This window comes from Pteropus medius, unplaced genomic scaffold, assembly GCF_902729225.1.
Source record: "Pteropus medius unplaced genomic scaffold, Ma_sr-lr_union100, whole genome shotgun sequence".
NCBI lineage: Eukaryota > Metazoa > Chordata > Mammalia > Chiroptera > Pteropodidae > Pteropus > Pteropus medius.
Genome location: NW_024341894.1, coordinates 4,989,079 through 5,016,726, shown reverse-complemented (window position 1 = coordinate 5,016,726; position 27,648 = coordinate 4,989,079). Strand labels below are relative to the sequence as shown.

General features: G+C 51.4%; 1 protein-coding gene across 9 annotated transcripts in view; it reads right to left on the bottom strand.

The window, feature by feature from the left end:
- Positions 1–1,019: 1,019 nt before the first annotated feature.
- The window catches only part of PAX5 (paired box 5), a 175,008-nt gene continuing 148,379 nt past the window's right edge, over positions 1,020–27,648 (bottom strand). For all 9 annotated transcript variants that reach the window (XM_039856632.1, XM_039856641.1, XM_039856647.1 and 6 more), the window contains 2 exons: positions 12,840–12,926; positions 1,020–7,510 (listed from right to left, as the gene is read on the bottom strand). In XM_039856632.1, the coding sequence (XP_039712566.1) occupies positions 7,434–7,510; positions 12,840–12,926 (164 nt within the window). In that variant the 3' untranslated portion in view covers positions 1,020–7,433. The remainder of the gene's footprint in view (positions 7,511–12,839; positions 12,927–27,648) is intronic.

Sequence of the window (27,648 nt, the reverse complement as noted above, 5' to 3'; positions counted from 1 at the left end):
TTCACTGGTGTGTCCCCAGTGCTGGGGACAGAGTAGATGCTCAGCAACTCTTTGTTGAATGAATGAATGAGGTAGATGTTACTGACCATATTAGAGCTAATGAAGTTTAGGTTACATTACACAGCCAAGATTCAGCAGCCAGTGAGTATCAGAGCCAGGAGTCAAATTCAAAGTGGCGGCTTAACCATTGCTCCATCTGGCCAAGTCCGCTGGCAGCTTGCCTGGAGCATCTCCAGGGCAGGGACCCTACCCCTCCTGCCCCTGCCCAGGCCACAGTCCAAAGCCACAGCATAGCATTCTAGTTGCACAAATTTGTTTTGACCCCAATTTCATCCAGAGAGCCAATAAAATTCCCACGACTCCATGTGGCTTTGTCAAAGTTGCCAAAGACCATCTACAAAGTTGTAAAAACAAACAAGAGTAAACTCTTTTTTCTGAACTTAAAAAATTACTTTTATTTTAGGAACCAATAAAATTATGGCAAATATTTACAAATAATTATCTCACATAAAGGTTACATAAAATCAATTCTTCACAAGTAACAGTCACTCATGAAAAGACACACAGATATTGAAACTACGCCAATCTTATTGCATGTTTCTCCAACTAATCTAAAATAAAAGTGTTGCAGTCAACCATTTAACTTAGAATAAAGCCACAAATTCCAGGTTTGACGAGAAAAAAAAGTTTAAAAATTAAACCCAAATCCCACCCCTGTATTCTCCCAAATCCCACCCCCAACCCCTGCCCTCCTCCCAACAAAAGAAAAATATGTCCAATATCTTTGGCAAATTGGCACTGCTGTAATTACATTCAAATATTATTACACACAAATCAACACACATCACTAAGGAAAAAAAACACCAATATTTCCAGTCAGTTATTTCTACTAGAAAAAAAAGAATACAAAACATACACATTTTTAAGAAGCAATTTTTTTTCAAACTGCTGGAGACAGATCATCTCCCACTTTCAAAGGCAATTCAATTGTGTTTTTTTTTGTTGTTGGTTTTTTGTACTTTTTTACAAGTAAGCGTCTATGCAGGCATCACAAACTTTGGCGGATATAGTAGATATGTAGTTCTTTGATGCTGGAAGTTCAGTCCCTAAGACAAAGTCAACTGTCTCAAAGAATGAAAAGCAAAATCCACGTGTCTTCCTGGCAAAGAGTTCCATTTGCAATGAAATCTGCGTTTCTACAAATACTCAATGTCCAAAGGCCACTAGAGGGTGAAAAACCAGGGCAGCATCTTCCAGCAAGAGTCAGGGTAAAACCCGAGTCAGATTTCCACCCTCAACTTAAACTTGGAGGCCAAGCAGCTGAGGTCAAGAAGTAGGGCCCTCAGAGTCCACTACCCCACACTGCGCTGGCGGCTTGGGGCCAGAGTACGGGCCTGCCTCTTCCTGAACCCCAGGACAGGCTGCTGCCAGGTCTGCTCACCTTCTCTGACCAAAGGCAAGGAGAGCAGGCAAGAACTGGCATGAGGAGACTCAGCGCTTTCTCTGAGTTTCAAGTACATCTGAGGTGTGGGTGTGTGCACATGTGTGTATACATACTCTCATGCACACGTGTGGAGGGGAAGGCCAGATCTGGAGTCTCGGAGCTTCGCGGCATGTTTCAAATAGACTCAGGACTTATTTATTTTCTTTTTAGCTTTATAGCAATTAATTGGCTATTGATTGGTTGGAATGTTCAACTCTCCATTTCCTCAAATACAATAAAATAGTTTCATTAAAATGTATTCATGCTTAAAAGTAAGGGAGCCATTACATGGTTTCCTTTCTGTTCTACTCCAAGGGAAGTGCACCATTTGTAAATCAAAACTCGTCATCCAAAATCACTTGCTCTTAATGGTGCTTTTGGAGACGATGAGGGGCGTGGCCACAAACATAGTGATTTTGGGGATAAGGGTGGCCCGGTGGCTATAGTCACAGGATGGGGTGGGCCCGGGGGTTGGAGTGGGTAGGACTATAGCTTAGCCTTCTCCAGCCAGGCCTCAGCGTTGGAGAGGGGGCTCATAAACCCAAGTCGCCCCCCACTGGTGTTCCCCATACTGCCCTCCCGGCACCATGCTCAGAGCTGCCCAAAGTGGAGGGCAGATTCCTGCTTGCGCTCTCCTGCCCACAGGCCAACACACTACCTGAGACCAACTCCACTTTAGAATTCGTCAAGATTCTTTCAATAAATAAACAGCTGCGTTTTATCCTTGAACCGCTCAGGAATCTAAGATATGGGAAGAAGAATATCTAGACTCACTGAATGGTGGTAATGTTTCCTTCCGACTCAGAGATGGGCTAAACGGGACCCTTCAGAACACATGAACTGAAACTCTAGAACTCTGAGGTCCCCTTTGATTCTGGGGGATTCCAGGAGCAGGAGGACCCCACTACTGAGGATTACAGCGGATGAAAGGAAGGCTGTAAGCAGCTGTGTGGTAGAAGCATAGCCCCCTCATCAGGAGATCAGGCCGGCCAGGGACTTGCTTTTAGTCCTCTGCCACAGCCCCTGGGGACCTGGCCGCCACTTTGGAGGCACAGCCGTGAGCTGACAGTGGGGAAGTGCGGATCAACACTCTGGTTCCACCATGAATATGCAAGAGGGAATCCTGAGGTATGGGGACATCAGGGGACAAGGAGCTGAAGGGGCTGCCAGGAGGTGGGGCAGACTGCCAGCTAGGAGTCATGGCCTGACTGTCCAACTTTCCAATAAAGTACTTTGTTACCTTTTAAGAAATGCACTTGCCTTGGACCTCTCTGAGGCCAAAAGAACTAAAGGAATAAATTCTCCAGGAGTGCTGGTGCGCGTGCCTGGAAACCATCAGAGGCAGGCTCCCAGATGGGAGACCAGGCCAAGGCTGCAGAGCTGCCCTCTCAGCAGGGCCACCCGGGTGTGGTGGGATCCGCCTACTCCAGCCTGGGCCTGGTCTATCCCTGCACCTGGATTTTTCTCTACCCTCAGGGCAGCACAGTCTCAGACATATCTTGTTTCCAGGTATTTGTCAGGAGTGCTTGGTTTGTTTTTAAGATTTGCTCCTTATGTCTTGGAGCTAAATTCTATCTGAAATGTCACCCAGAAGCGGGTGGCTGATGCCAGAGACTGCCAAAGGCAGGGAAGTTGCTCTGGGGATGTGACTTCTCATAAAGGGATTTCACCCCTCAGTGCCCTGTGGTCACATCTGGGGCTTTTCCCTGCACATGTGAAAGGCCTCAGCAGCACTGATCTACCCTCAATGTCAAGAGTCCCCCATCCCCCACCTCTGACATTCAAACTCTCCTACCTTCAAAGCCAAAACAGTCTGCAAGAGCCCAGGATGGCAAGAGAGCGGAGCAGGGACCAGGGGCTGGACAATCTGAAGCTCATCCATCTGGGCTCCTATCTCCCCCAAAACTGCAATGAAAAGCAAGGAGGCAAAGAAGAAAGGGGGCACTGGACAAGGACTGGGGGGTCACGCGCTGGTGGCTAGTGGCCATAGGCATATTTTTTGGCTGATAGAGCATTTTAAAAGCTTTCACACGTGAATGCTATTGGAGGGAGTAAGCACTCTTTGGGTCTCGGGTCCCATCACCCATGCTGCCTTGTGCCCCAACCAGGTAGCAGGGTTACCTCACCTGCCTGGCCCGGGAAGCAGTTAGTTCAGGGCTCTTGAGATTGTGATCTGTGTTTCCTAAACCTGTGGGCACCCCGATGGCCCCGATGGCCTTGCTCAGAGACTCCTAAATATTGTCAAAGCCAGGCCTAGAGTCTGATCCACAGCAGGAAGGATAAAGAAAAGAGCGAGGGGATATCTTATGACACTGGAGCCCTAGACCCTGGGAGTCAAGAGCTGGGCCCACCTTCAGGCCTTGTCAGGGTTTGTGGTGTGGGCTGGACGAGCTCCAATCCCCTCTGAGCCTCAGGGCACAGCAGGAACAGAGTTTGGATGAGACAGAAGCATTGGCGTGAATCTGGGCAAAGACTTTGCAGGTTTCCACATTAACGAGAATCAAGTTGGACCAGCAAAGCCACCAACTTTCAGGCCTCTCTGTCAGGCCAGCCTCTGGCTCCTGTTCTTTCTTTCCTTCTTGTGAGTCTGGGAGTTTTTCAGGGGGTTAAAAGGTGTCTCTAAGCCATCCTCTCCCATGACAGGAGCATGATTCTGTGGAGAGAGAATGGGGCTCAGAGATCTACTGTCTAACAATTCGCTTCCTCTCTATCTTGCCCCGTGAGCCCCAACTCTCAATTTTCCCATCTGTAAAACAGGAACTGCAACTGTCCCAGGGGATGGTCAAGGATTGCAAAGCACTGTACACACATCAGTTATGAAAGGGCTAACTGTAACCAAGGCGACTTGAGGAAGGGATGTTGGCTTTGATATGTCATCGAGTTTTTCTAGGTTGGAGCTAGACTAATGGTATAAAATTTTTTCATAAAATCCATAAAGTCCTTTTCAAAAAGTCAGAGCTAGAACACAGGACTGAAGGCCCATGGAGGAACACCCTGAGCCTCCTGCCTGCGATGCTGGTGAAAGCCCTGGCCTTGTGTTTTCCATTCAGAATTCTCTGGCATCAGGGGCTGGTGTCCTGTGGCACCTTCCTCTCCAAGCTCCCAGGCAGCTTTGCCAAGCAGCACGGGAACTCGGCGGGTGAGAGGAGGTACGAGTGTGAGAACGTGCATGTGCATCGAGTGCTCTTGTGCTTCTGCCTGGCAGCCCAGTAATCGAGTGGCTGTCTAATAAATACAAATGCATTCTGAGGACCAGCAGAGCCTCAGGGGAGAGAGGAAAGGCATGGAGGGAGCTCATCACAGGGCTGAGAAGAAACAGAATGAGCTGAGGGGCAAACATGGGCCCATGTAGGCTTTACTGAGGAAGGATGATATGTGCCTTCGGCAGCCAGTTCAGGGAAGGTAGACCTCCTCCAACAGCCTGAGACCACAGGAGGGATCAGGATCCAAGGATGTGGGTGCAAGAGGCCAAGAGGCCTGTGCTGCAGACTCCCAAATCCACTCACAACTTCCTGAAGAAGGGAGCAAGGGGCCAGATCATATACCTTCTCCTGCCTTGCCTGGCAGCTGGGGGCTGGAGCCAGTCCTGGCTCCCAGAAGTGGGCTCTGGCTTCAGCTACCTCCCTTCTTTGCACAGCAGGTTCCAGGGGGTGGGTGTGCTTACCAGTTCCACCCCCACTCTGGGTGAATGGGCTTCTTCAGCAGTTCTAACAGCCCCAGGACATCCCGTCTGGGGCAGTGGGCTGAGAACCATCTCCTGCTGCCCTCACTGTCTGCTTCTCCCCAGGGGTGAGAGTTCTACCATGTGCCAGGGCTTAGAAGCCGAGTCCCAGCCCCATCTCGGCCAGTCACTGCCTGGGGACTCTAGGACTCTTCCTTGCTGAGCCTCAGTTTCCTCTTTTGTCCCACCACCTTGCAGAGGTGTTGGGGAGGAAACACTTGGTGGTGGCCAGAGGTCTACTCTGTCTCCCTGTGTGGTCCTGGGTTTCCCTCAGCTGGACTACAGTTTCCATTGAGGGGAACTGGACTAGGTCTTCGTCAAGGCTCATCCCCACCTCTTTGGGCGCTCCTGTTTCCCTGTTGGTCCGAATATTAGCGGGACTCAGGTGCCCGCCCCTACATGCTTGCTCAGCAGTGGAGGGCCTGCCCCAGCTTCCTGGGAGTGAGGAAGGAAGGAGAGAGCTGCCAGGTGACTCTGCGGGTGACCATGCTGTACCAAGGCAAGCGAGGCTCAGAGAAGTGAAGGATCTTGTCTGAGGTCCTATAACAAGGCAGAGGTATAGCCAGGACAAGACCTCTCAGGGCCAATAATCTCAAGTGTGGGCTCTCTCTGCCCCAGCTCTCTGCCAACATGGTGACATGCAGACGTCAGAGACACTGTCATATGAGATGGCAAAGTCCACTGTCATTGCTATAATTCAGCCAAGATTTGGACAGAGCCTCTACCTGGCTGTTGTGAGTTGGCAAGAGAGACAGACTATGCATGGAATTGAGGCCCCAGGCAAAGAGATGGTGGCCCCCGGCACCCCCATCTCAAGACCACTCCCAGTTTGCCACCTGTTCCTCACTGCCTGCCCTGCCCCTCTCCCAGGAGGCCTTTCTCTGTGCCCCAAATTCTCCCAGACTCCTTTTTCTGACCACTCCAGCCCACAGTGATTTCTCCAACTCCTCCAAGCTCCCGAGGCCCTGACCATCATGGCCCTTTGTGTCAACAGGCGAATACCCACTATGCAAAGTTAGGCATCTTCGCCCATCCAGGTACCTTCATTCCCAGCTGCATGCTAGGCTCCACAAGGACAGGGAAGGGCCGATCGGGAAGTTCTAGCTGACTGCTGCAGATGTGTGTGGTCTTCAGTGCGGGCAAAGTCCTCTTTGTTAATCACTGTCTACACGGCAGGGACAGGCTTGCCCAGAATCCATTTGTTGGGATCCTGGAGGAGGGGGCAGTGTCTATGGTGGGTATCCAAAGTGATTAGAGCCTGGGAACACCTCAGAAACACATCCCAGTTTAGGTGAGCGGTTCCAGGGGCTGGGGGGGGTGGTGGTCAAGAGAGCCTCAGGCCCCACCTTGAACCGTGATCTCCTGGGTCCCATCCAGCCCTGACATTCAAAGTCCACCATGCAATCAGCATCTCAGACGGCACCTTGCTTTAGAACAGTAGCTGAGGGATCTCCCAGACAGTTCTTTGAGTCCTTCGATATATGGAAGAAAGCTGTTCGCACTGTATTCAGCCCAGGGAAATGGAGGCAAGAAGCCAGGGTATCTTCCCAAAGCATGTTTCTCTTGAGGAGGAGTCTCAAGGGTGGAGGCTTGGAGCATAACCAGCCCAGTGAGACTCCTAGTCAAGACATTAAAGAAATAGCAATGAGCAGGAGGCTGGAGCCCCGAGGTAGGCACCCTCAGTCTCACAAGTAACCTCAAGCTCACTCTTTGGGGGCACCCAGGGCAGAGGGGACCCTCTGCACACAGGTCTAAGACATCCTGGGACACATTGGAAGTGCTGAACACATAACAGGTGGGCGGTCTGCTCAGGTGGACCTCAGGACCATAAAAAAGCAAAAAGGTATTTACACGGGTGTTGTAGAAGTGACGATAGCAAGCTCTCCTTCCGGGCCTGGGGCAGGAAAGACAACTGGGGGACTGGCAGGCTGGGCTGGGGCTGCAGTTGTCTGCAGAACAGTCTTTTGGTTTGTGGACACTCCGTCACAGTGGGGAGGAGCGCATCGATTGACTCTCAGAAATGGATAGGTGTCCAGAAGTCTAGCAGCCCTACCACAGAACCCCAGAGGCCCTGGCAGGAAAAGGGAGGGATGAAGTTTCAGGTGAGTGCGGGGAGCGGCTGGGGGATGATCTCGTTGGGCCCCTCTGGTTGTCTTTGGAGGGGGCTGGGAGGCTATCGCCCTCAGTGATATGTGTCATAAGTGCTTGGCATCTGCCTGGCTCCAAGGGTCAGTGACGGTCGTAGGCAGTGGCGGCTGCCGGCGGGGCAGCTCCTCGGGCAGCAGCGCTGTAATAGTACGGGGAGCCTGGAAGACAGAGAAGAGGGCATGGCGGTTGGAGGGCGACTCTGTGCCCGCAGCCTCATACTTGAGGCCAATGGTCAGAGGCAGGAAGGGGATTGGAGCTCTGAGAAAAGAGCTCGGGAACACAAGCTTATGCTGGCAGGCTTTCTGGAGGAGGTGGGTCAGGCTGGGTGGAGCCTGCCTGCTCTAACTTCCGGACGGGGCCAGAGTGAGGGCCCTGTACCCACGCTGGGCTCCTCCCGCTGTCTCTGGGCTGCTTTATTTGACGAGGCACTTTGGATGGGGCCTCCAAGAGCCTGCCTTGTGCTCAAACTCCTCCCTACAGATGAAAGAGTATGAAGGGGCTCCAGGTGACCGGCAGATTTTTAGAACTACAGAGGTTAGAGATGCTAGGCCATCTTCTTCTTTTACAGGTAGGAAAACTGAGGCTCAACAAACTAATGTCATGTGCTCAAAGCCATAGAGCTTCTCAGTGCTAGAGCCTGGCCTGGAATTCAGGTTGTCTGGCCCTGGCTTGGGACTCTTCCCACCAGACACAGTTCACAGCCTGTACACTCGACCGAGGCTGGAGGACCGTGCTTATCCAAGCACACAGCAGCTAGGGCCCTGTGAGCCATTGTAGACCATGTGCCTGCTTGGGTGGGAATAGCCAGCTTCTTAATTCCCCAGGGGAGGCTAACTCGCTGATTCTGAAATCTCACCCAAATCCAAACCAATACTGGCAATTATTCCAGAGACCATAACTGGGCATCAAGACCTGGAGAATGCCAGTCAGGCTCCATCACTCTTGGCTGAGTGACCTTGAACAAGTAGCTTTATTCCCCTGAACCTCAGTTTTCTCCGCTGTAAAAGGGACCACAGTAAAGGCTTTATGAGGGCACCATGACATAAGGATATGAGAGTGCTTTTCTAAGCACTTGATATTCACGAACTGTTTTCATTTCCACAACAATTCTATCAGGTAGGAACGAGTATTGTCCTTATTTAGCAGAGGAGGAAACTGAGGCGCAAAGAGACTGAGTGGCCTGCCTAAGGTCATATAGCTAGTATGTAATCAAGAGGCGAGATTCAGGGAGGCACTGTAGCATGTGCCACTGCCCCTCCAAACCCAGCCCCAGTGAGCAGATATACTGCTCTCTCCCCCGGACCCCCAGGGAGGCAGTATGGCTCAGGCAGCAATGACAGTGGAGGAGCAGGCAATGCCTTGCTGTGCTGTTCCCACGTCATGCCTAAGTATTTTCAGAGATGGATTTTTTTGCTACCCCGTCACCTCCCTAGTCAGAGCCTTGACTCAGAGACATTGTCAATGTCTGCCTTCTCTCTTCTGTGGGATGAGGACGGTGTAGGAACAGTCACCCACACAGCATCTGTAATGCCAGCCCTGTGTCATGCCTTCAGAGGTACCCAGGTGAGAGAGAGAGAGAGTGTGTGTGTGTGTGTGCGCGCGCGCATGCCATCTCTGCAGGCCTGGGCATGGCACAGGAGCAAGAAAACCATAGGGGCTGCTCTCACAAATGGGCTTCAAGGAATGGGAAATGGAAATAAGCTTCCTCAGAGGACCCTGACTTGGCTCTCCAAGTCGCCCACCCACCGACCACCTCTCACCCTCAGCTCTGGCTCACTCTCTTCTCAAAGCCTAATCTCTTGGCCAGGCTGTCCAGCGGCCTCAGCATGAAGTCTCCACAGCAAAATCAAAAACGCTTGCATTTACTGTGAGAAATGAAAACATCACTTCACAGAGCACTCTGTCTTCCTGGTGCCCATTAAACCTCCATCTAGAATAAACTTGTCCTTTCTTCTGTCATTTTTCTTCTCTAATTCACATTATCATCAATTTACTTCTTGACACAGTCATTCGGGGCTCCCACTCGCTCTCTAATCCCTTTACAGCAGCCACAGGCAGTCCCATTCTAATCCTAACTGACCACTGCTGCCTTTCTTCCTGCCTCCTTCCCTTCCTGCCCCTCTGCACCCACCCCCTCCTCCCCTACTAAGCATGCTGGGTCACCACCCCTCTGACTGGGCAGACAGCTCCTGGAGAGGAGGCTCAGCGGGGAGAGAAATTCCCCTGAAAAGTGAGCGTGCAGCTTCCTTAGGTGGCATTGCCCATCCTTACTTAGGTGATGTTTATGTGAAGGAGGTTTCAGCCAGGCCAGCCGAGAGCTGGGCAGTGTCTATGAGGGCGTGAGCACCTGGGAATGTGCATGTGGAGGGTCTCATCTGTTTCCACAGCTCCCAGTGATCTAGTAGGAATACCAAGGAGCCTCAGGGTGGGCTTCCACACCCTGGCACCCTCCCCAGACAGCAGAAATCAATCTACTTCTGCTCCATGGCACTCATCCAGCTAAAACCCTGAAGACATTCTGTGGGAAGGACAGGCTGGTAGATGTGAAAGGGCCTGAAACTTATTTGCAAGACGATGATAGAGTGAGCCTGGCATCTCACTCATCTTCAGGAAAGTGGGCCTCAAGACAGCATCGTGTTCAGCTCCTGCTTGAATAAAGCTGCCAGGGGCGATTATCCTTGTTCTACACCTGAGGTAATTGAGGCCCAGATTGGTTGATGACCTGGCTGTGATTCCCCAAGTTATAGACTTGGGCAGCACAGGGGCCACTCCTCATGTTTGCAACTGCCCAGCATTGTTTAAACTTTTCTTGTTTCCTGTAGGATGAGGCCTATCTCTTTGAGGGGGAAGTCAGAACTCATTCTCCCAGCTTCCCTTGCTGCTAGGGCACAGGTGTTTCACCTGGGCTCTGCCAATTAGACTCTCTTGCATATGACCTTGATTGGGAAGGGAGCAACTTGAGGAGGTGGGCTGAGAGACTCCATCTGTTGGGAGTGGGTAGCAAAGGCATCCAGCTCTGGGTGGTGGTAGCGCAGGGCTCTCAAGCACCCGGCTGAAGCAGCAGCATAGAGCATGCTTCTTGGGGGTGCCAACTAGCAACAGCAGGAGTGTTTATGTTCAAGCAGCCCTGGTGGTATGGCTAGGTGTGGCTCCTGGCTGTGTGCCCCACTCCTGTCTCCTTGGTCCTCCCAGAGATTCTGGGAGCCCCACCCCACAACTCCCTTAATAAATTTGTTTTCTGCTTAAACCAGCCAGAGTGGATTCTGTTGCTTGCAACTGAAAGCCTGACAGTTAAATACAATAACCTGGCTTTCAAAAACAGACCACAGCTGTTCTCGTCACATACATGATCTGAGTATTTAGAACTCTCAAGGCTTGTTCCTGTGGAGGGATGAGGCCTCTCTTTCTGGCTGTAGTTCAGACTGAATTGGTCGGGGAATTAAGAGCACCACGTCACACTAGTTATGAATATAGGCTCTGGAATCAAGGTGACCTGAGTTTGGTTCCTCATTCTGCCATCTGCATGCCATGTGACCTCAGATAAGTTATTAACCTTTCTGAGTCTCACTTTCTTCGTCTGTATAGTGGAGGTAATAGTATGCTGCCCCCTAGGGCTGTTAAAAGGATAAAATAAGATAACACACATGAAGGGTTTTGCCTAGACCTTGCATAATTAGCAAGTGCTCATTTAGAGGAACAGAGTTTTGATCCTTCTTTCTCCTCTCCACACTGGCTCCGGCCCCCCTCAAGGCACTGGGCACCTCGCAGCACAGACACACTTCCTCAAAGCTCCCTCACCCCAGGCTGTGAGCTCCCTGGAGACACAGCCACACGAGGCACACAGCCCACATCTAGTGATTGAGGATATGAACTGGATCTCACTCCAGCTTGAGCAGCAAAAGCCTCAGATATGGTCTAGTCCCACCCTCCCTCGCCATGCCCTTGGGCTCCTAACTGCCCACACAATCGGTCCAGACTTCTCAGTCTGGCATTCAAGGTCCTCCATCTGTGGCCCCATAGACCAACCACCTCCTACTCCATCCCTTTGCCACAGCTTCCTGAGTAGCTTCTTGCACAGTTCTCTGCCGTTCTTTGCCTCTTGATCTCCCAGGCAATGAGCCTATGGGACACCTCAAGAGAATTAGAAAAAAATGCTCACTCTGGGCAGCCGTAGCCCTGTGCCAGGGTTCAGAGCTTTGTGCCATACATGGGCTGGACTTCAGCCCCGTTTATCCCCTTGGGCAGTGCACAGCCATATGAGGAAGTCCTAGGTCAACATGGCTTCCTTGGGGTCGCATCCTCATCACTAGAAACCCTTCCCACAGCTTGGCCCAGGCCCCCTTGGTGCCATATACCCTGTGGGTTGCAGAATCTCTGGAAGGACCAAAGAGACAGGAGTGGGACACACAGCCAGGAACAACACCTAGCCACACAACCAGGGCTGCTTGAGCGTAAACACTCCTGCTGAGTTTGAAGACACCAGGTTCTTGCTTTTCTGATGAAGCCTATGGTTCTCAGTCCTAAAATAATTCAGGATCTAGGGAATTAACAGGTTCTTACTTAAGCAGGCCCTGTTAAGCTGGAGAGACAAACCTGGATAGTCTCAGAGGCCCTTGTGTGTCTGGCCTTTAAGGGAATTCTCTAGCTAACTGCTTCGAGGAGGGATCAGAGTTCCGTCTGCAAGCTGATTGGCTGGCTCTAGTCCCAGGTAGTGAGTGACATCTACAGCCCTAGGCTCTTGCTTCAGGATCCAGAGTCTTCAGCTGGCACACTGGTTTCTATAAGTTCATTTCAATAAGACGAAAGGCTCTCCTTGGCCTTTTGAGGGCTGAGGTAGCCCTGCTTGGTCTTTTGGTTGGCCCAAATATCTAGATAACGTTCATTGACCAAGCTGGCCCCAGGCGTGGACAATCTGCCAGTCTGAGGCCTGGGCAAAGAAAGGTTGGGCACCAAATGAGCTCAGTGGCATGCCTTAGCAGGCCTTCAGCCACAGGGCAAACCAGTTTCCAATGGAGCTGGCTGTGGTGATGTCCATGGCAGATATCGCTAATCAATCAACAGGCCTCAGAGCACTTACGAAGATAGGTAGCCACTACCAATCAATCTGAGTTGGCCTCTTTTCTGCCTCTTATTTAGAGGTTTCTCATCTGAATATTCAATGAGTCTTAAGAAATATAAGTTACTCTTGGGCAGGCACTTTCCCCACCTTCCTCTTTCTGCCTCAGGGCCCTTTTTGTCTTTGTTCCCCTTTTGTGCCATTTCCCCTTATCCACCATGAGGGGAAGGGAGAAGGGCCCACGCAGGCCTGGAGTGATGTTTACTGTCCTAAGGCCCCAGAACAACTCCCATATTGCATGTATCTGGGGCAAGCTTCCCACCCCACCTCAGAGACCGGGTCTCAGGCTATCGAGGGACCCTGGCCCACCGAGGGGGCCAGAGGGGGCAGCCGATGGCCCAGGGCCCTGCAGGGTCTTCTCCAGTACTCACCAAGCAGCCCCGGGTTGGGGAACCTCCAGGAGTCGTTGTAGGAGGGATACTGAGGGTGGCTGTAGGGGCTCCCAGAAAACTCACTTCCTGCATGGGGTGGGCGGAAGAGAAACAGGAACCAAATGTCAAAGCAGGTTTGAAAATGCCAATGGCATTTGCCTCTTACATAAACTGCAGGTACTTTTGTAACCAATAAAGCAAGTCTAGTCTACACCCTTATTAAGTGAACGACTGTCACTGGCATTGTCTAGATTTCCCCCATAACCTTTTTCTTATTAGCGGAAGTAAATACCAGCCCCTCACATGGAACTACCACATACCAAGTGTTCCCTGGGATTATTGGCCCATTCTGCAGGTGAGGAGACTGATGCCAAGAGTCTCTCACAAAATGGCCTCAATACACTCACCCAAGTTCAAAGCTCCAGACTGCCTGGTTCTCAGCCTTTCCTGAAGCCACTCCAGGACCCCAGTGAGATTTAGTTCCACTTCCCATGCATTTCCTGAGTGGCTCTGGACCGAGAAGCCAAAGGTGACCTCAACTCTAATCTGATCCTCTGCTGAGAATGCAGAGGTGGCTACTCCCAGGCCGCAGACAATGGAAAAGATGAGACACAAAATCAGGCCCTCTTTCAGGAGGAGGCAGATGGTACTTTGCTGAGATGAAGGGACAAGCCAAAGGTCTAGAGGAGCGCAGAAGAGGGAATGGGTGGGGGCCTTCTAGGCATTCAGGAAGGGGCAGCTGTGCTCGGGTAGAAACTGCAGCTGTGCCAGGTGGGGAGGCATGGTGAAACTTGAGGACGGTTACCTCTTGTCCAGCTGCTCATGGAGCAGTGATGTTTGCGTTTGGCACTTCCCTGTGCTCTCACTTCTGGCTCCAGGAGAGCCTCTTTACCACCAGCCAGTCATAAAGAAGGGAGTTCAAAATTCTTTCCCTTACAAACTTGCTATGTCCTCCCTATGGCTGGTTTGGGCCTGACTCATTACAGAGCACAGGGTTTCGGCCTGACTCATTACAGAGTCTCCCAGTGCCTGGCACAGGTTATGTCAGCAGCTGCCTGCTGAGTGGCTTAAAAAGCACGTGGGCCCCTCCCTGGCAGTGATGGCGGGAGTTACACAGCCCATGGGACCACCCTCAGCTCAAACAAGCTTCCCAGATTCTTCTTAAGGATGCCAAAGGGCCAGAGGGCAGGAGTCCCCCGAAGGGACCAGCCAGATGTCAGGATGAGAACACTGCTCTGCCCCTAGCAACCTAGGGCCAAATGGAGGGCCCACGGGGCTTGGCCAGGTGTGGCCGGAACAATAGAGCAGGCCTGAGGGGCCAGCTGCTCTCAACCCCTGGGCCCAGTCGGCCTCTTCTCCACCTCCCTACTCCACAGGCAAGCACAGGCAGAGCGCACGCGCATGCACACACACACGTGCACTCCTCCCCAGGCCTCTCTGGGGGCCACTCCCAGCCTGACAGGCTGATACTTCCAATTCTCTGTTTTTTATGCCTCAGTGGTCAGGGTGTCAGGTTCCGGTGTACGTGGGGAAAGCACGGTGACAGTGCTGGGCGCAGCAGCCCAGCCTCGGCATATCCATCAGCGCCACGGCACCTCCTCCTCCTCCTCGGGGGCAGGGCAGGGGAGCAGAGACTGAGCTGCCTGAAGAAGGGGGACAACCACCCTTTCATCCAGCCTCCAGGCGTCAGTGAAGCTGCCCCATCAGAGGCACTTCCTGACAGCGCTGCACCTGGGCCCAGGGCATCCGGCTACACAGGCAGAGGCCACCTCTCCATCTTCATCTAGCCACACTGCGCCTGTCAGCTAGGCCCAGCTCCAAGGCCACCTCTTCTAGGAAACCTGCCTGAACTTTAGTCCCTTAAAAGTGCAAGTCTCGGGTCCATCCAGTTGAAGTTAATTAGTTAATTGCGTCCATGTTATCCATCCAACATCCTCCACCTTGTCCCAGAATTGGCAAAGGGCTATAAATAGCTCCAACTCCTTTAGAAGATGTACCCGGGTCAGTGTTGCCCACTATCCTCCACCCCCATCCCACCTGCCTGGCCTTCTGGAACCCCACTCAGACACCTCCTTTCCTCAGGTGCAGCGTCCCACAGCACTGGCTTCGCCCTGACTTGCATGGAAGCTCCTGTGACACAGGAGTGTCTGCCCTGCAGGTACAAGTCTGACTCCCCTCGGTCTCTGTGTTCCGCCCCGCCCCCAGCGTGACAGCAGCTTGCCTGACTCCGTGGCTAACACCAAGCTCTTGCACAGTTGCCCACATGGCTCTCTCCCTCACCTCCCTCTAGGCTTTGTTCCGATGTTGTCTTTGGACCATTGCATTTAAAATGGAAATGTCTTCCACCTCATTCTTCTTTTCCTGCTTTATTTTTCTCCACAGAACTAATCACAATCCGGCATTTTGTTTATGGTGCTTATCTTGTTAATTTTGCCTCCTCCACAAGGATGTAAGCTCCATGGGGGCAAGGAATTTTGTCTGTTGAATTCCTGTCTCTATCCCAATGTCTAGCACAGGACCTGGCATCTAGCAGGCACTGAAAACCATTTGTTGAATGAATGAATGAAAGAAAGAATGGGAACTCCTCAGTCAACCAGGGACACAGATGATGAAAAGCTTCTACTACTTCTAACAGTCTCAATAACCAGGGGTGGATTGAGCATCTGCTGTATGTGAGGACTCGAATTAGTTTATCTGGGATTCAAACCAGGTTCTATGCACCATGCCATCCTGCTCCTCAGTAGAAGAAATGTAACCCCAGGGACCCACCCTGCCTAGTGTGTGAAGAGTGAGGGCATGGTGGGCACCCTCAGAACAGGGCCCTGTCCTGTGAGATAACCTGTGAGAATATACTCTGGGCAAGGAGAGCTTGACTGTCTCTGGGGCATGAGGGTGGTCCAGGCTCTGCTGAGGATTCTGGGATGGTATCTGATTACCTAACATGCCACACAAGAAGCTGGCTGAGTGTAGGGAGCCCTCACCTCATGAAATATGAGGAGTCCAGACCCTGAAGTGCCGAGGAAACTGCCTGGACTAGCTTGACCACAAAGATGACTGGCTGGGAAGCAGCAAATCGCCCAAGTTCAGGCCCACTGAACCCCACGGTCCTCAGTTTGGCACAGAGGCTGGAAGCAAGGGCTCTGGTGCCAGAAGACCTGTGTTCAAATCCTGGGTCTGTCTCTTTGTAGCTCTGTGAACTTAAACAGGTCACTCAACCTCTCTGTGCCTCAATTTCCTCCTCAGTAAAGTTGGGGCAATTAATAGATCCTATTACCTGTGGTCATTGTAAAGACTGAATGAATAATACAGAGTGCCTGGCACATAGTGAATGCTTAGCAAATGTCAGCCATAATGACAATGACCCAGTATTGGGCATCCAGAATCCCATTTAACTCTCCTGACAATTCTGTGACGCTGACAAGACAGGTGCAACGTCTGCATTTTACATGTGAGGAAATGGAGCCTCAGAAAGGTGGGGTTCCAAAGCCAGGTTCCTGTCCTCCAGCCCAGGGCTTTCTGCCTAGGACACTGCCTTCCCACCCAGGGCCCCTGTCTTCCATTTGTATAGATCAAGGCCCTTCTTGTCTGCTCAACTTGAACTTCACTTCCCAGGGACCGTGCAGGAAAGGAGGCCCTCTCCTTAGGGGCTCTGTGGGTCCCACCAGATGCTGGGTTTTGTAGGTCTAGAGGCTCCATTCTACTGCTTTGTTTCCCCTGCTGAATTCACCACCACTGTGACATCTAAGGAGCACTCATCTTCTTTCCTTCAAATCCCATGACAGCAGCTTAAGAAAGGTGAATCTCTGTCTAGCCAAGAGAAGGTCTGGAGAAAGCACTGGGGACAATTTCTGGGGTGAGGGGAGCATGTGAGCCAGAATGGACGGGACTTTGATAATCAGAGGAGGAGCTCCAGTGCACAATCGCTTAGCGTGTGGTGCTTATATGATAATCAGAGGGAGGTAAGGCATCCCAGGCACAAATAAAGATCTGGGGTGGACTGATTAGAGCATGACCCTTACGTGGCCACGTGTTCATGAGGCCCCAGCAGAGGCAAGTCATCAAACAGAGTGGGGTGGGGCAGGAACATTCTGCTTTTCTATCATTAGGGCTGGGACAAGGGAAGCCTTCAGCCTAGGGAGTGCCAGAAGCTGGAGGACAGGCTGGAGGAAGTGAGCCTGCAGTCAGGGAGACCAGCCGAGTGGCTGCTGCCACAGTCCAAGCAAGAGGGAACCAGAGCCCGAGAGACGACACAGCTGCAACATCCAGAGACACAAAATGATACCCCTCAAGTATAGGAATGATATTCTCAGGGCAGAAAATGAAAGTCCCAACTTCTGGCTCATTGTCAGGGCCCCCAGAGGTGCAGCCAACTGACCTAAGACAAATATCACACAATCAACACTTTCTCCTATGACTTCCCAGCACAGAGGACACCATGGGCCGCTCACCTCTTTCCACTAAGTCATCTGTATCATGACTATAACTTCCCTTCCCTCCACCTCTCATATATTCAGTAAAGCCTGCTACACACTTGAACGCCTTGTACAACTAGGTTGGTGTTTTCTCCCTGCACAGAAATCAGAGGAGTGACTAAGTGCCACGTCTGGGCGGCCAGCTGGGCTGAGATGAAAGAATGTGGTCCAACAGCAGTATAAGTCATAGAGCCCAAGGATTCAGCAATGTCAGGCAGCCTAAGCCAGAGGTGAGCATGCTAGAATGACCCTCCTCTGGAAACATAACAGGAATCTCAGGGAGGACGTGGGATTCTTCCACACGGTGGGGAATGAGGGTTTGAGTCAAGCTTATCTTGATGTCAGGGTGCTAGGAGAAGCCAGGCAGCTATTTGTGGTATTCTTTGCACTGGGTAAAGGGGTAATGGGGCCAGAGGGGACAATGAGCAAAAGCAGGGAGGTGAGACCAGGCAGATGGTTCATGATGGGACTCCGGGACACTTGGGATGGACTCACCCCTCTTCAGCTGCCATCAACGGGGCCAAAAGCAACGGGCTAGTCCTCTTTTAGGCTCATGATCAGGGTCACACCCACACATGTGCTCTAGCCCCCCACTCCTGCCCAAAGCTGCCTGCCCTGGAGGAGACAACATAAAGTGGCTCCAGGCCAGGCTCTGCCACTTATAGCCTGGGTGGCCTTGGTCATGTGAATTTACTTCTTGAGCCTCAGTTTCCTCATCATAAAATGGAGGGAAGGAAAGTCTCTACATCTTACGCTGGTGGAAAAGATCAAACGACTTCACGGTTACAGAAGACCTTTGCACACTCCTGTGTGGTGAGGATTTGGTGCCTTCTCCTCATTGATGGTAGAGAAAACAAACTAAGCCATTCCTGCCCCCACTCCAAACCCTCTGATCATGGCCCTCGCTCTTCCTCATCCTTCTGCTAGGATCCTGGGGAGGGAAGAAGAGGAAACTGAGGAGCTGCAGAAATGTCAGAGCTGAGGGGTCATCATACTTGACACATTCTGGTTTTACAGACAGGTAAACTGAGGCTCCAAAAGGGGAAGAGATTTGGCAGAGGCCAGGCACAGGGAGTCACACGAGGCCAGGAAGGCAGAAAGGGAGGGCTGCTTGGGAACTGTATTTAGTCTCTTGGAGAAAAAAAAGAAAAAAAAATGAGGAGAGGAAGAACACCGATAGTTAGAAAGCCTCTCCAAGGGTGTGGTGCTCCATCGCACAACGCCCCCGTGGGTGATGGTGGAGCCTCTAAACCCACAAAAGCCAGCCTCCGGTAGCTTCTCACTGGGCATCTGAAGGACAGGCAACCACTCCCCTCAAGCAATATGCTCTTTTCCGGAACTGATGGGAAGTAAAAATGGCCCGCCACCCTCCACGCCACCAGTTTATCTTACATCGAACCTCACCAACCTGTGCTATCACTTGTAGTCCCAGATTATGAGGACTGAGAGGAACTCGAGAGAGCATTTTTGTCAACCTCCCCTCCTCCCTGGGTCACACAGCCAGGCAGGGACATTGTACTCCAGCCCAGGGCTTTCACTGGGCTGGGCCAGTGTGTGTTTGTTGAGGTGGGGAGTTCTCCCCTTCCACCCTTCCCATCCCTGGTAGGTTTGCAAATTTTCAAATCCACAGCGAAGCTGAAAGAATTTTATAGTGAGCACGTGTATACTCACTACTAATTCTACCATCATTATACTTGATTATCATATATCTCTCTATCCTTTTAGCCTTTCATTCATCTTATTTTTTATGCATTTTAAAGTAAATTGCAAGCATCGATACATTTTCCCTTAAGTACTTCAGCATATATAACATTAACTGAAATTCATTATTTGTTTACAAGTTTTTTCTTTTGATACAACATGTATACATAAGAAAATGCACAAATCTTAAATGTACTATTGCTACATTTTGACAAATGTGCACACCTGTGTAACCCAAGCCTCAATCAAGATATCGAACATTATTATCATCCCTGAGAGAGAAAGTTCTCTCATGCTGGAGAAGGGGAGCTTTTGACCAACTGAGAACCCAGTTTTCTGGGGATCTGATCGAGTCATCTCTCATGTACATAGAGCTCTAAGATTAGCACTGACAATCTGAACCCCGATTGTGGACAGAGGCCCCTGACCCGCAAATCAAAAGCCCTTCCAAAGACACTAAACAAAATAAAACTGAAGAATGTATGTTCTTTCCTCAGAGACTCAGAAAAAAAGCAGAGGCTTAAGAAATTCAGGATACATGGTGGTTTTCCCCCAAACGACATGCTAGCTAGCTGTAAACACCAATGAGGTAAATAGAAAGGTCTGATTTAAAAAAACTTTACAGGGGGCCATGAAATAATGCACTTCATGCAGCCATCCTGGAGAACCCAGGGCGGTAAGATCATCAGAATCAAAGATGTTTTCAGTTTCCCCTTCACTAAAAGCTCAGAGATGGCAAGAAAGTCGAAGCTTCCTAAAATTCTCAGAAGTGACAGGTAAACCGGCTCAGCGTAGCTCTTAATTAACCCAAAACGACACCTGCCAGATGATGGGGATTTGCAGAGCGCACTGGGGGCCGACCCTATCTGCAGATGGTGGGCTCCCACCTCTGCTCGAGACCTTGGCCGGCTGTAATTAACATACGGAAAGTCTTTCAAAGTGACTTCGCAGCCAAGTTCTATTCTGAAGGATTGAAACTGGGCTTTAGAAGAAAATCTTTGCAGAGGAGAAGGAAGAAGGAGAAAAGATTTGAAAGGGACCATGAGATTTCTCCAGCTTCTTCCCATGGTTTTGAAGAACTGCATGATGTGCCCTGGCTCGGGGTGGGTTGGTACCCGGTGGGTTGCTACCTATGGCTACAGGGACCGTAACTATAGCACCCCACACAGGCATAGTCAGCCTTCCAAATGTAGATATTATATATAACATAAAAGTATATATCATATATAATTTACATATTATAAAATAATGTATATTATATTAGCGCATTATGTAATATATTACACACATGTACCCACACACATATACACACAGAGGATTATGGGGCTCTGTCAAAGCTCTCTGAGTGACCTAGATCAAGTCCCTTCACCTCACCAAGCCTCAGTTTTCTTATCTGTAAAAAGCAGCGTGTGTGGGAGAGATTTAAATAACCGATCTTAAAGGGCTTTCAATGCTAAGATTCTCTGCTGTTCTATCTTCACCACACCCAACCCCAGCCTGGCCCCCTTGGAGACCGAGGCTTCTTAACCTTCCTCTCTATAAAGCAAGACCTTCCTGCGCTCCCAATAAGGAAAGGAAAACCAGAACAAATGCAGGAAAGGTCAGCCCTGTCAGCCTGGACGGCCTGCACACAGAGCATCGATCCATTCCTGGGAAAAACCTCTTCTCCTACCAGCTCAGGCCAGCCACGGAGGCCTTCAGAAAAACAGAGAGAAGAGAAAAACCAAGAGAGAAGGTGAGAGCAAGGGAGAGAATGTGGAATGTGTCTCATTTTCATTTCTCGCAGAGAGCTGTGGACGGCAGTGCTGGGCGGGCCACAGTGAGACCAAGCTGGAGACCAGGGCTGAGCCCCGGCTCTGCCAATGACCAGCTATGAGGCGGCCGAGTGATGGTTCTGGGCCTCAGTTTGGTCCTGCAGAGACAGGAGGCCATTGTGCCTTCAGCCTACTTCCTGTTGTCTACACTACAAAGATCTGAATGCAAGGACCCTTCAAGGAACTCAAGAGAAGCAACCAACTGTCAAATTCCAGTGCCCCCACTGTGGGCTACAGGGCACACTCCAGACCCCACCAGCCAGCCCTCCATCAGAGGCAAGAGCTGAGGCCCTCATGACACATGGGGCCAATCGAAACAGACCGATGGGCTGCTCGGTGCTTTAAAGGCTAAGTGTGTCATCAGCCACAGTACAATTTAGAACTATTGTCTTGTCCCTCGAGGCTGACTTCTCTCCTCTCCATCACCTGCCCGGCCCCTGTAGGCATTTCAATTTGAGGCCTTGGCTATGTTATAGCACTTTGAGCAGTTCTGGTCCAATTTTGATCTGTTTTTCTGCTGTGTTCTTAACCCAGCGTCCTCACCTAAGCAAACAATAGACAAGATAATGTACGAATGACTCCTGCAACCTCACTGGGTGCAAGACAATATCTGATTTGTGTGTATGTGTACGGGGCAGGGGAGTATCCACAGGGAGCACACTGGTGAGGACCAAGCCTGCAAGTAACGTCCAGAAGCCCCGTGGTGGCATTCAAGGCCCCGCTATGCCACTTACTGCCCTGCTGCCCAAAAGCCAGTTCCAGGCCAGCTGCCATTCCCTTCATGCTTCGCGGGGCCTATCTCCATCTGTTCATGCTGTTTCCTTCTTCTGAAACACTGCCTTCCTCCCCCTCCTCGTCTCCAATCCCTCAACTTATAGCGACCCAGCTCAAATACCACCTCCTCCAGGAAGCCTTTCTGGATCCATTGTCTCAGCTAAGAATATTCTCCCACTTTCCCCTGAACCCCAGCCCTGGGTCCATCTCTGCCTAGACGCAGGGTGGTTGTGACCCTATCTTGATTCCCCTATTGGTAAGTCTGTGGTTCCTCTTGAGGGCAGGAACCAGGACTGATCGATCAGCTGTGACTGACAGACCCAGGGAGCCCCTGCTGCCCACAGCACAAATGCTGGTTGAGTGAGCGCTGCACGTGCAGACAGACGTTCCCTGAACCAGCCTCCTTCAGTGTCGGACAGAAGCAGGTCATGAAACGGGGCTAGAAAGCACTAGTGAAACACTGGTTCTTGATCTTTGCTAGAAGCATGAGACAGAGAGACAGAGAAAGGGAGCAAAACACACAGAAAAGACAAACGGGCTATGTTTGCAGCAGCGCCAGGGTGCGGGTCCCACGGGTGGAAAGGGACACTGGATGGATGCTCTCTTGAAGGGCTAGGAGCCCCACCAGGTCTTTCCAATCCTCCCTGCCATATAATGACAGCACCAAGGTTATCTCACTTCAAAAGAGCAAAGAAGTTAAAAAAAAAAAAAAAAAAAGCTAAAACCACTCGTAGCTACAGTTCAGAAAGAGCAGGACCAGACTGCATTCCACGGGGCTGAAGCTGGGCTGGAAAACTGGGAAGGTTTTTCCTTAGCTCTCATTTGGCCATCAGAAGATGCTCGGTCTGGAAACCTGAAGACTTTCTTTGAGTGACCAGAATGTTGCCAGATGTCTCCATCCCACAGTCTAAACCAACAAACTGCAAGTTCCAGCAGGTAACACTGAACTGGATTGCCAAGAAAATCCAACTCACACATCCATGATGGACGTCTAATAAACTCATGAAGTTTTTGGTCAATCCATTCGATTCGGCATTCACAGCGGCCCTCCTCCATTCGGAGCTCTCTGCGAGATGCTCCCAGTTCTCAGGGAACCCCCTGCATCTCAGGGGATTCTTAGACCCCCTGAACTAGACGTTCGGGTACCTGCAAAAGTGAAGTGGGTTTAGGAGCACAGTCGAAGTTATAATTTGTTCTGGCTGGGATATCCTGGAAGGCTTCTTATAGGAAGTGACTGTGATCTGGGCCTTGAAGGACACTGAAGCCGTATCATTTAGTGGGTTACTGAAATCTGACCCTAGGCACCTCTCACCAGCCCCATTGCATTCTGGAGTCAAAATGTACTGCCCCTGTGTCCACAAAAAGGAGCCTGAGGGTGAAGTTAGTCTCTAGCTCCTCCCAAACAGGAGGCAGTTCAGCAGGACACGATGTGTCCTAGTGTGGAAGCAGACACAGAGGCCTGACTCGTCCTTCTTTCAACTCTGTGACAAGGCAACTGCTAGCGTAGGACATCGCCCGATAAACCCAGAAACCCTTTGACCGCTCTGAACCACATCGTGACTTTTGTAAATCATTGTAAAAAGGCGGGCACTGGTATTCTGCACAGGTCCTGAGAGCAGCAGTGGCTGCCACTCCGTGGTGATAACCGAGGCGATGAGAAGACCATGGTCCTGGAGTGGCCCGTCCCTGTCAAAGCCCCTTAGCTGAGTGGCCTTGGAGACATCACTTTACCTCTCTGAATCTCATTTGCAATGTGGCATTACAGACTAAATAACAGCAACATGTTTCAAAGTCTTTTGTGAATCAAAAAGTATTCTACAAATGGGAGGGGTTATTCGATGCTTAACTCAGTCCTCGACGTGTAACACACACACTGTGAGACTTGAAAAAAAAATGGATGCACTGGGACTTGTTTTTTAATGACTGTTATACTTCCAGATGTTTTCCTCACATTTTAATGAGTGCCCCAAATGCTTGATGGTAGGGAAATCCTTGAACTAGAGGCCCTCTAACCTCCTGGCACATCCCCTGAGCTCATTCTCTCTCTACCCACTGTGATCTCGAGCTTGTCCCTTTCAGGTTCACTTAGCCTCAGTTTCCACAATGGACACTGGCGGGGTGTGAGGTAGGCAAGATTGGTTTCCAATCTTTCTGCCTCTAAGAAATACTTTTTCTCCCCTAACTCCTGCCCAAATGGTCCTTTGCTTGCTTAAAAGAGACCAACCCTACACCCGTTTAAAATCTTCTATGAGGCGTTTTTGCGGGCAAAGAGACAATACCCACCAGGCTGCCTATAAAGCTGAAACAAGTCTCCAGCCCCCATTACCAGCTCCCAGACAAAAAAATGGCCTCAGCCCCTCCAGCTCAGAGGCCCTCTGCCTCCCGGCACAGTCCCAGAGCCTTCGGGGACTCCTCTCAGCCCGACGTCAGCCCAGGGCTGAGTTACTTTTCTGTGGCCTAGACCTTGGCCTGTCCCTCAGAGCAGCCAGAGGTCCTCCTCTGAAGAAATCACCTCCCCCTGTGTGGGCCCAGCTCCGAGAGGAGGCCGGAGCGTCCCCACCACCGCTGACTAATGAGAGGGAGGTGATGGTGTCATACCTTGCTGGGAAGTCACAGTGCTAGTCCCGACCTGTGCCGCCTGCCATCAAATTTTAATGCTGCTCCTGACATATTTATGGAATGCCTCACCAAGTGTTTGCGAGGAGACTAGACAAGATTTACCTCCACAATTACTACCACGAATCGCGGGCTTTGCTGTGCACTGGGAGCTCAGCAGCGCAGAGGCCCGGAGCCCCAGTGCACCCCGAGGAACACACTCAATTCTGCACACCTTTCCTGCCCCCAGCATTCAGGGCCTGGGGGAGGTAGAGATGAATCAGACACGGTTCCTGCCCACCAAGAGCCCGCAGTCTGCAGGAGGGGACAACACACACATAAATTACGTGAATCCTGGTGGCTGGGGACCAGTGCCTGGATACAGGTATGAGAGGCAGGCTGGGCCAAGCAGGGAAGGGGGGCGTATTTCTCTTTCAGAGTCAGGGTCAAGAACGAAGCCAAGGATGGAGCTGTGCAGGGCCATCCACCTGCTCCGGCTCTGCTGGCTGTTCCTAGGCCTGGAAGGGCTCCTTGGGCTCTATCCCGCCCCCCTCTCCACCCCCTACTGGCCTCAGGGTCTCAGAAGCTCCCTCTCTTTCAGGACCTGCACCCTATTCAGTCCTTGGGGTACCCTTTCCCAACACTGCCTAGGACTAGATGTAGCCTCCTAGTTCCTCGTCCTTCCTCACCATGTCAACAAACCCTTTTTTCTTTAAGTGTGTCACTCTCCCACAGCAGAGCTGCTCCAAGGGGCATGAATAACATGCAGTGACGCAGGCCAGTGGTTCTCACACCTTGCCGCCCTTGAGAATTATCTGGGGAGCCTTAGCGAATTCAGATGACCAGGCTCCACTCCAGATTAGTTACATCAGAATCTCTGCGGTGGGGCCAGGTATCAGTATTTGTACAAACTTGTGAGGTTCAGTGTTTGAGAGCCAGTGGACAGACCCTCGTTACTCAGAGTACGAGAGCAGAAGCATCACCGAGGAGCTTGTTCAGCAACCTAGGTCCCGCTCTCGGCTTATCAAACCAGATCTGCTCTGGAAGGCGACCCCCAGGTGTTTTGGGTGCAGTCAAGTTTGAGAAGCACTGACCCACGTTAGAGAGTTTTCCCAGTATCCTCAGAGGCTCATTGGTGTCTAGTCCCTGGGCCCCCTGAAAAGGGATCTCTAGGAAGGCCGACCTCTGAGAAGGCTGACTGCCAAGAGGGGCTGGCTGGTGTGAGCAGACTCTAAGCAGGTCACCATTATTCAGCAAGCTTGATAAGGCACATGTTCTGTGGAGGGAGCTGAATCAGGACCACCCCTCGGGCCGGTTCTCACAACTGCCAAGGCTGGACCAGGAGGCGGAGGCCCCGATGAAGTCCTGTCTCTACCACAAACTCACTGGAGCAAGGCCAGGCTTCAGTTTCCCCATGGGTGCAGTGAGTAAGTCAGGCCTGAAGTTAGCCGTGCTGACGGCAAGCTCTCCTTTCTTGGATTCAGCTGGCACTTTCATCCATGTCCTCTGGGACTGGCCCGCAGAACAGGCTGAGAGGCGGCTTTGTGGGGACGGGCCTTGGAGGAGAGGAGGGGAGATGGCCAAGGAAAGAGGAGTGGAGAAGCCTCCTCGAATAGCAATGCAGGGCTAAGTAGGAGAGCCCCACGGGGACACCAGGGAGACCCGGTGTGTATCTATCTACCTTGACGCCAGGCACACAGCAGACAGGTAATGCTTCATCCATCTGTTCGTTCGCCAGATATTGCCTGAGTGCCCACTAGAGGGCAGGCACTGCTCTAGTCACTGAGAATATAACCGTGAACAAAAGTCCCTGCCCTCATCGAGCTTATAGCCTAGTGGTGCGAACAGACAACGAACGAGACAAATAAATAAAAATAAAGCCCACGGTATGTGTTAAGGAGAAAACATAAAGCAGTGACATTTTAGAGTGACTAGGGAGGGCTGCACTGAAAAGGAGACTTCTGAATAAAGAGCTGAAGGAAGTGAGAGCCACCTGAATATCGGTGAGAAGGGTACTCGAAACAGAGGGGACAGCAAGCGCAAAGGCTCGGAGGCAGGAGTGTGGCTGACGTGTTGGAAGAGCAGCAAGGTCTGTGTGGCTGGAGAGGAAAAGGGTGGGGTGGGGAGGCAGAAGTCAAGGAGGGAAGTGGGAAGGGGGAGATCAGGTAAGGACTTTGGCCTCTACTGTGAGTGAGCAAAAGAGGGGACATGACCCGTAAGGAGGCTACTGCACGTATTTATTGAAAGATTGACTCACCCACAGAGTGGGTACCTCTGGCCATGAGGAGCCTAATCCTTGAGGCTGGGACCAGGCTTTGTGGCCAGGCAAGTAGACGGTCAGCTGGCCAAAGCTAAGGACACTCACGTTGTGAGGCCAGATTGGGCTACTGGATGGAAGGGAAAGTACCCTGGGTTCTAGCCCTGACTTTTGCATGACCTTGGGACATCCCCTTGCTCTCACTGAGCCTATAACAAAAGCAAAAACTCAGGGTACCTACAGGGTTGTGGTGAGGGTTAGATGACAGCATGGATGTACCAGCTGTGCGTAAACTGAGAAGGGGTGTGACAGCGGGAGCCGGTCCTGTCCCGTCCTGCCACACACCAGGAAAGCAGGAGGGCGACACGTCCCAGTTCTCCACTAGGGGGAGCCTGGGCAATTCTTTCTTGAGCTGAAATGCAGCGTGCGGGCACCCATCCCGTCGCACCCAGGGAATTTCAGAAGTCCCCGGTGTGGCTCTGTGGGGTGGGAAGGAATGTGCCCTGAGCTGCACCCCGGACTGCCTGGATCCTGTGCTTGGCAGGACTTGTTCTCTCCAAGAGACGTTCTCAACAGCCCAACGGCAGCTGTTGAGAGGTAGGTACGTGCAGACCTACAGTTTTATCAGGCTCATGCCAAGGGCCCCAAAAACAAACCGCAGAGTAGATGGAAAGGAAAAGCCATGTGGAAATGAAAAGCCACTCCCAGCTCAAGGCATTTGGTCTGAGGTAGGCAAGCTAGGTGGCTTTTAGTCCACCCCTGCACATACGTGCGTGCGTGCGTGCGTGCGTGCGTGTGTGTGTGTGTGTGTGTGTTTATTTTCTCTCTTGGTCCACATGTTATTCAGCGTGGCTTCTCAAACCTTCACCGAGCATCTGTTCTGTGCCAGGCTCTGTACTAGGTGGTGGGCGGTGCTGTGAGGAAGCGAGACTTAGGCTCATGAGCCCCCTTCTGCCCTCAAGACAGCCAGGAGATAGCTAGGATTTTGAATATCTCAGGGTCTCTCTCACCTCTCCATGTATCCGAAGGCTAAAAAGGCCAATAAGATTCCCTTAGAACAGGCAAAGGGGGCAGGGCAGCCACATGGGGAGTAGCTTGGTCACTGCATAAGAAAGACCAGCTGATTGAGATCCGGCCTGCTCTCCACTCGCCGAACCCTGAATCCTGGCATTGGGCCGCATCGGCTCATGGGGAGG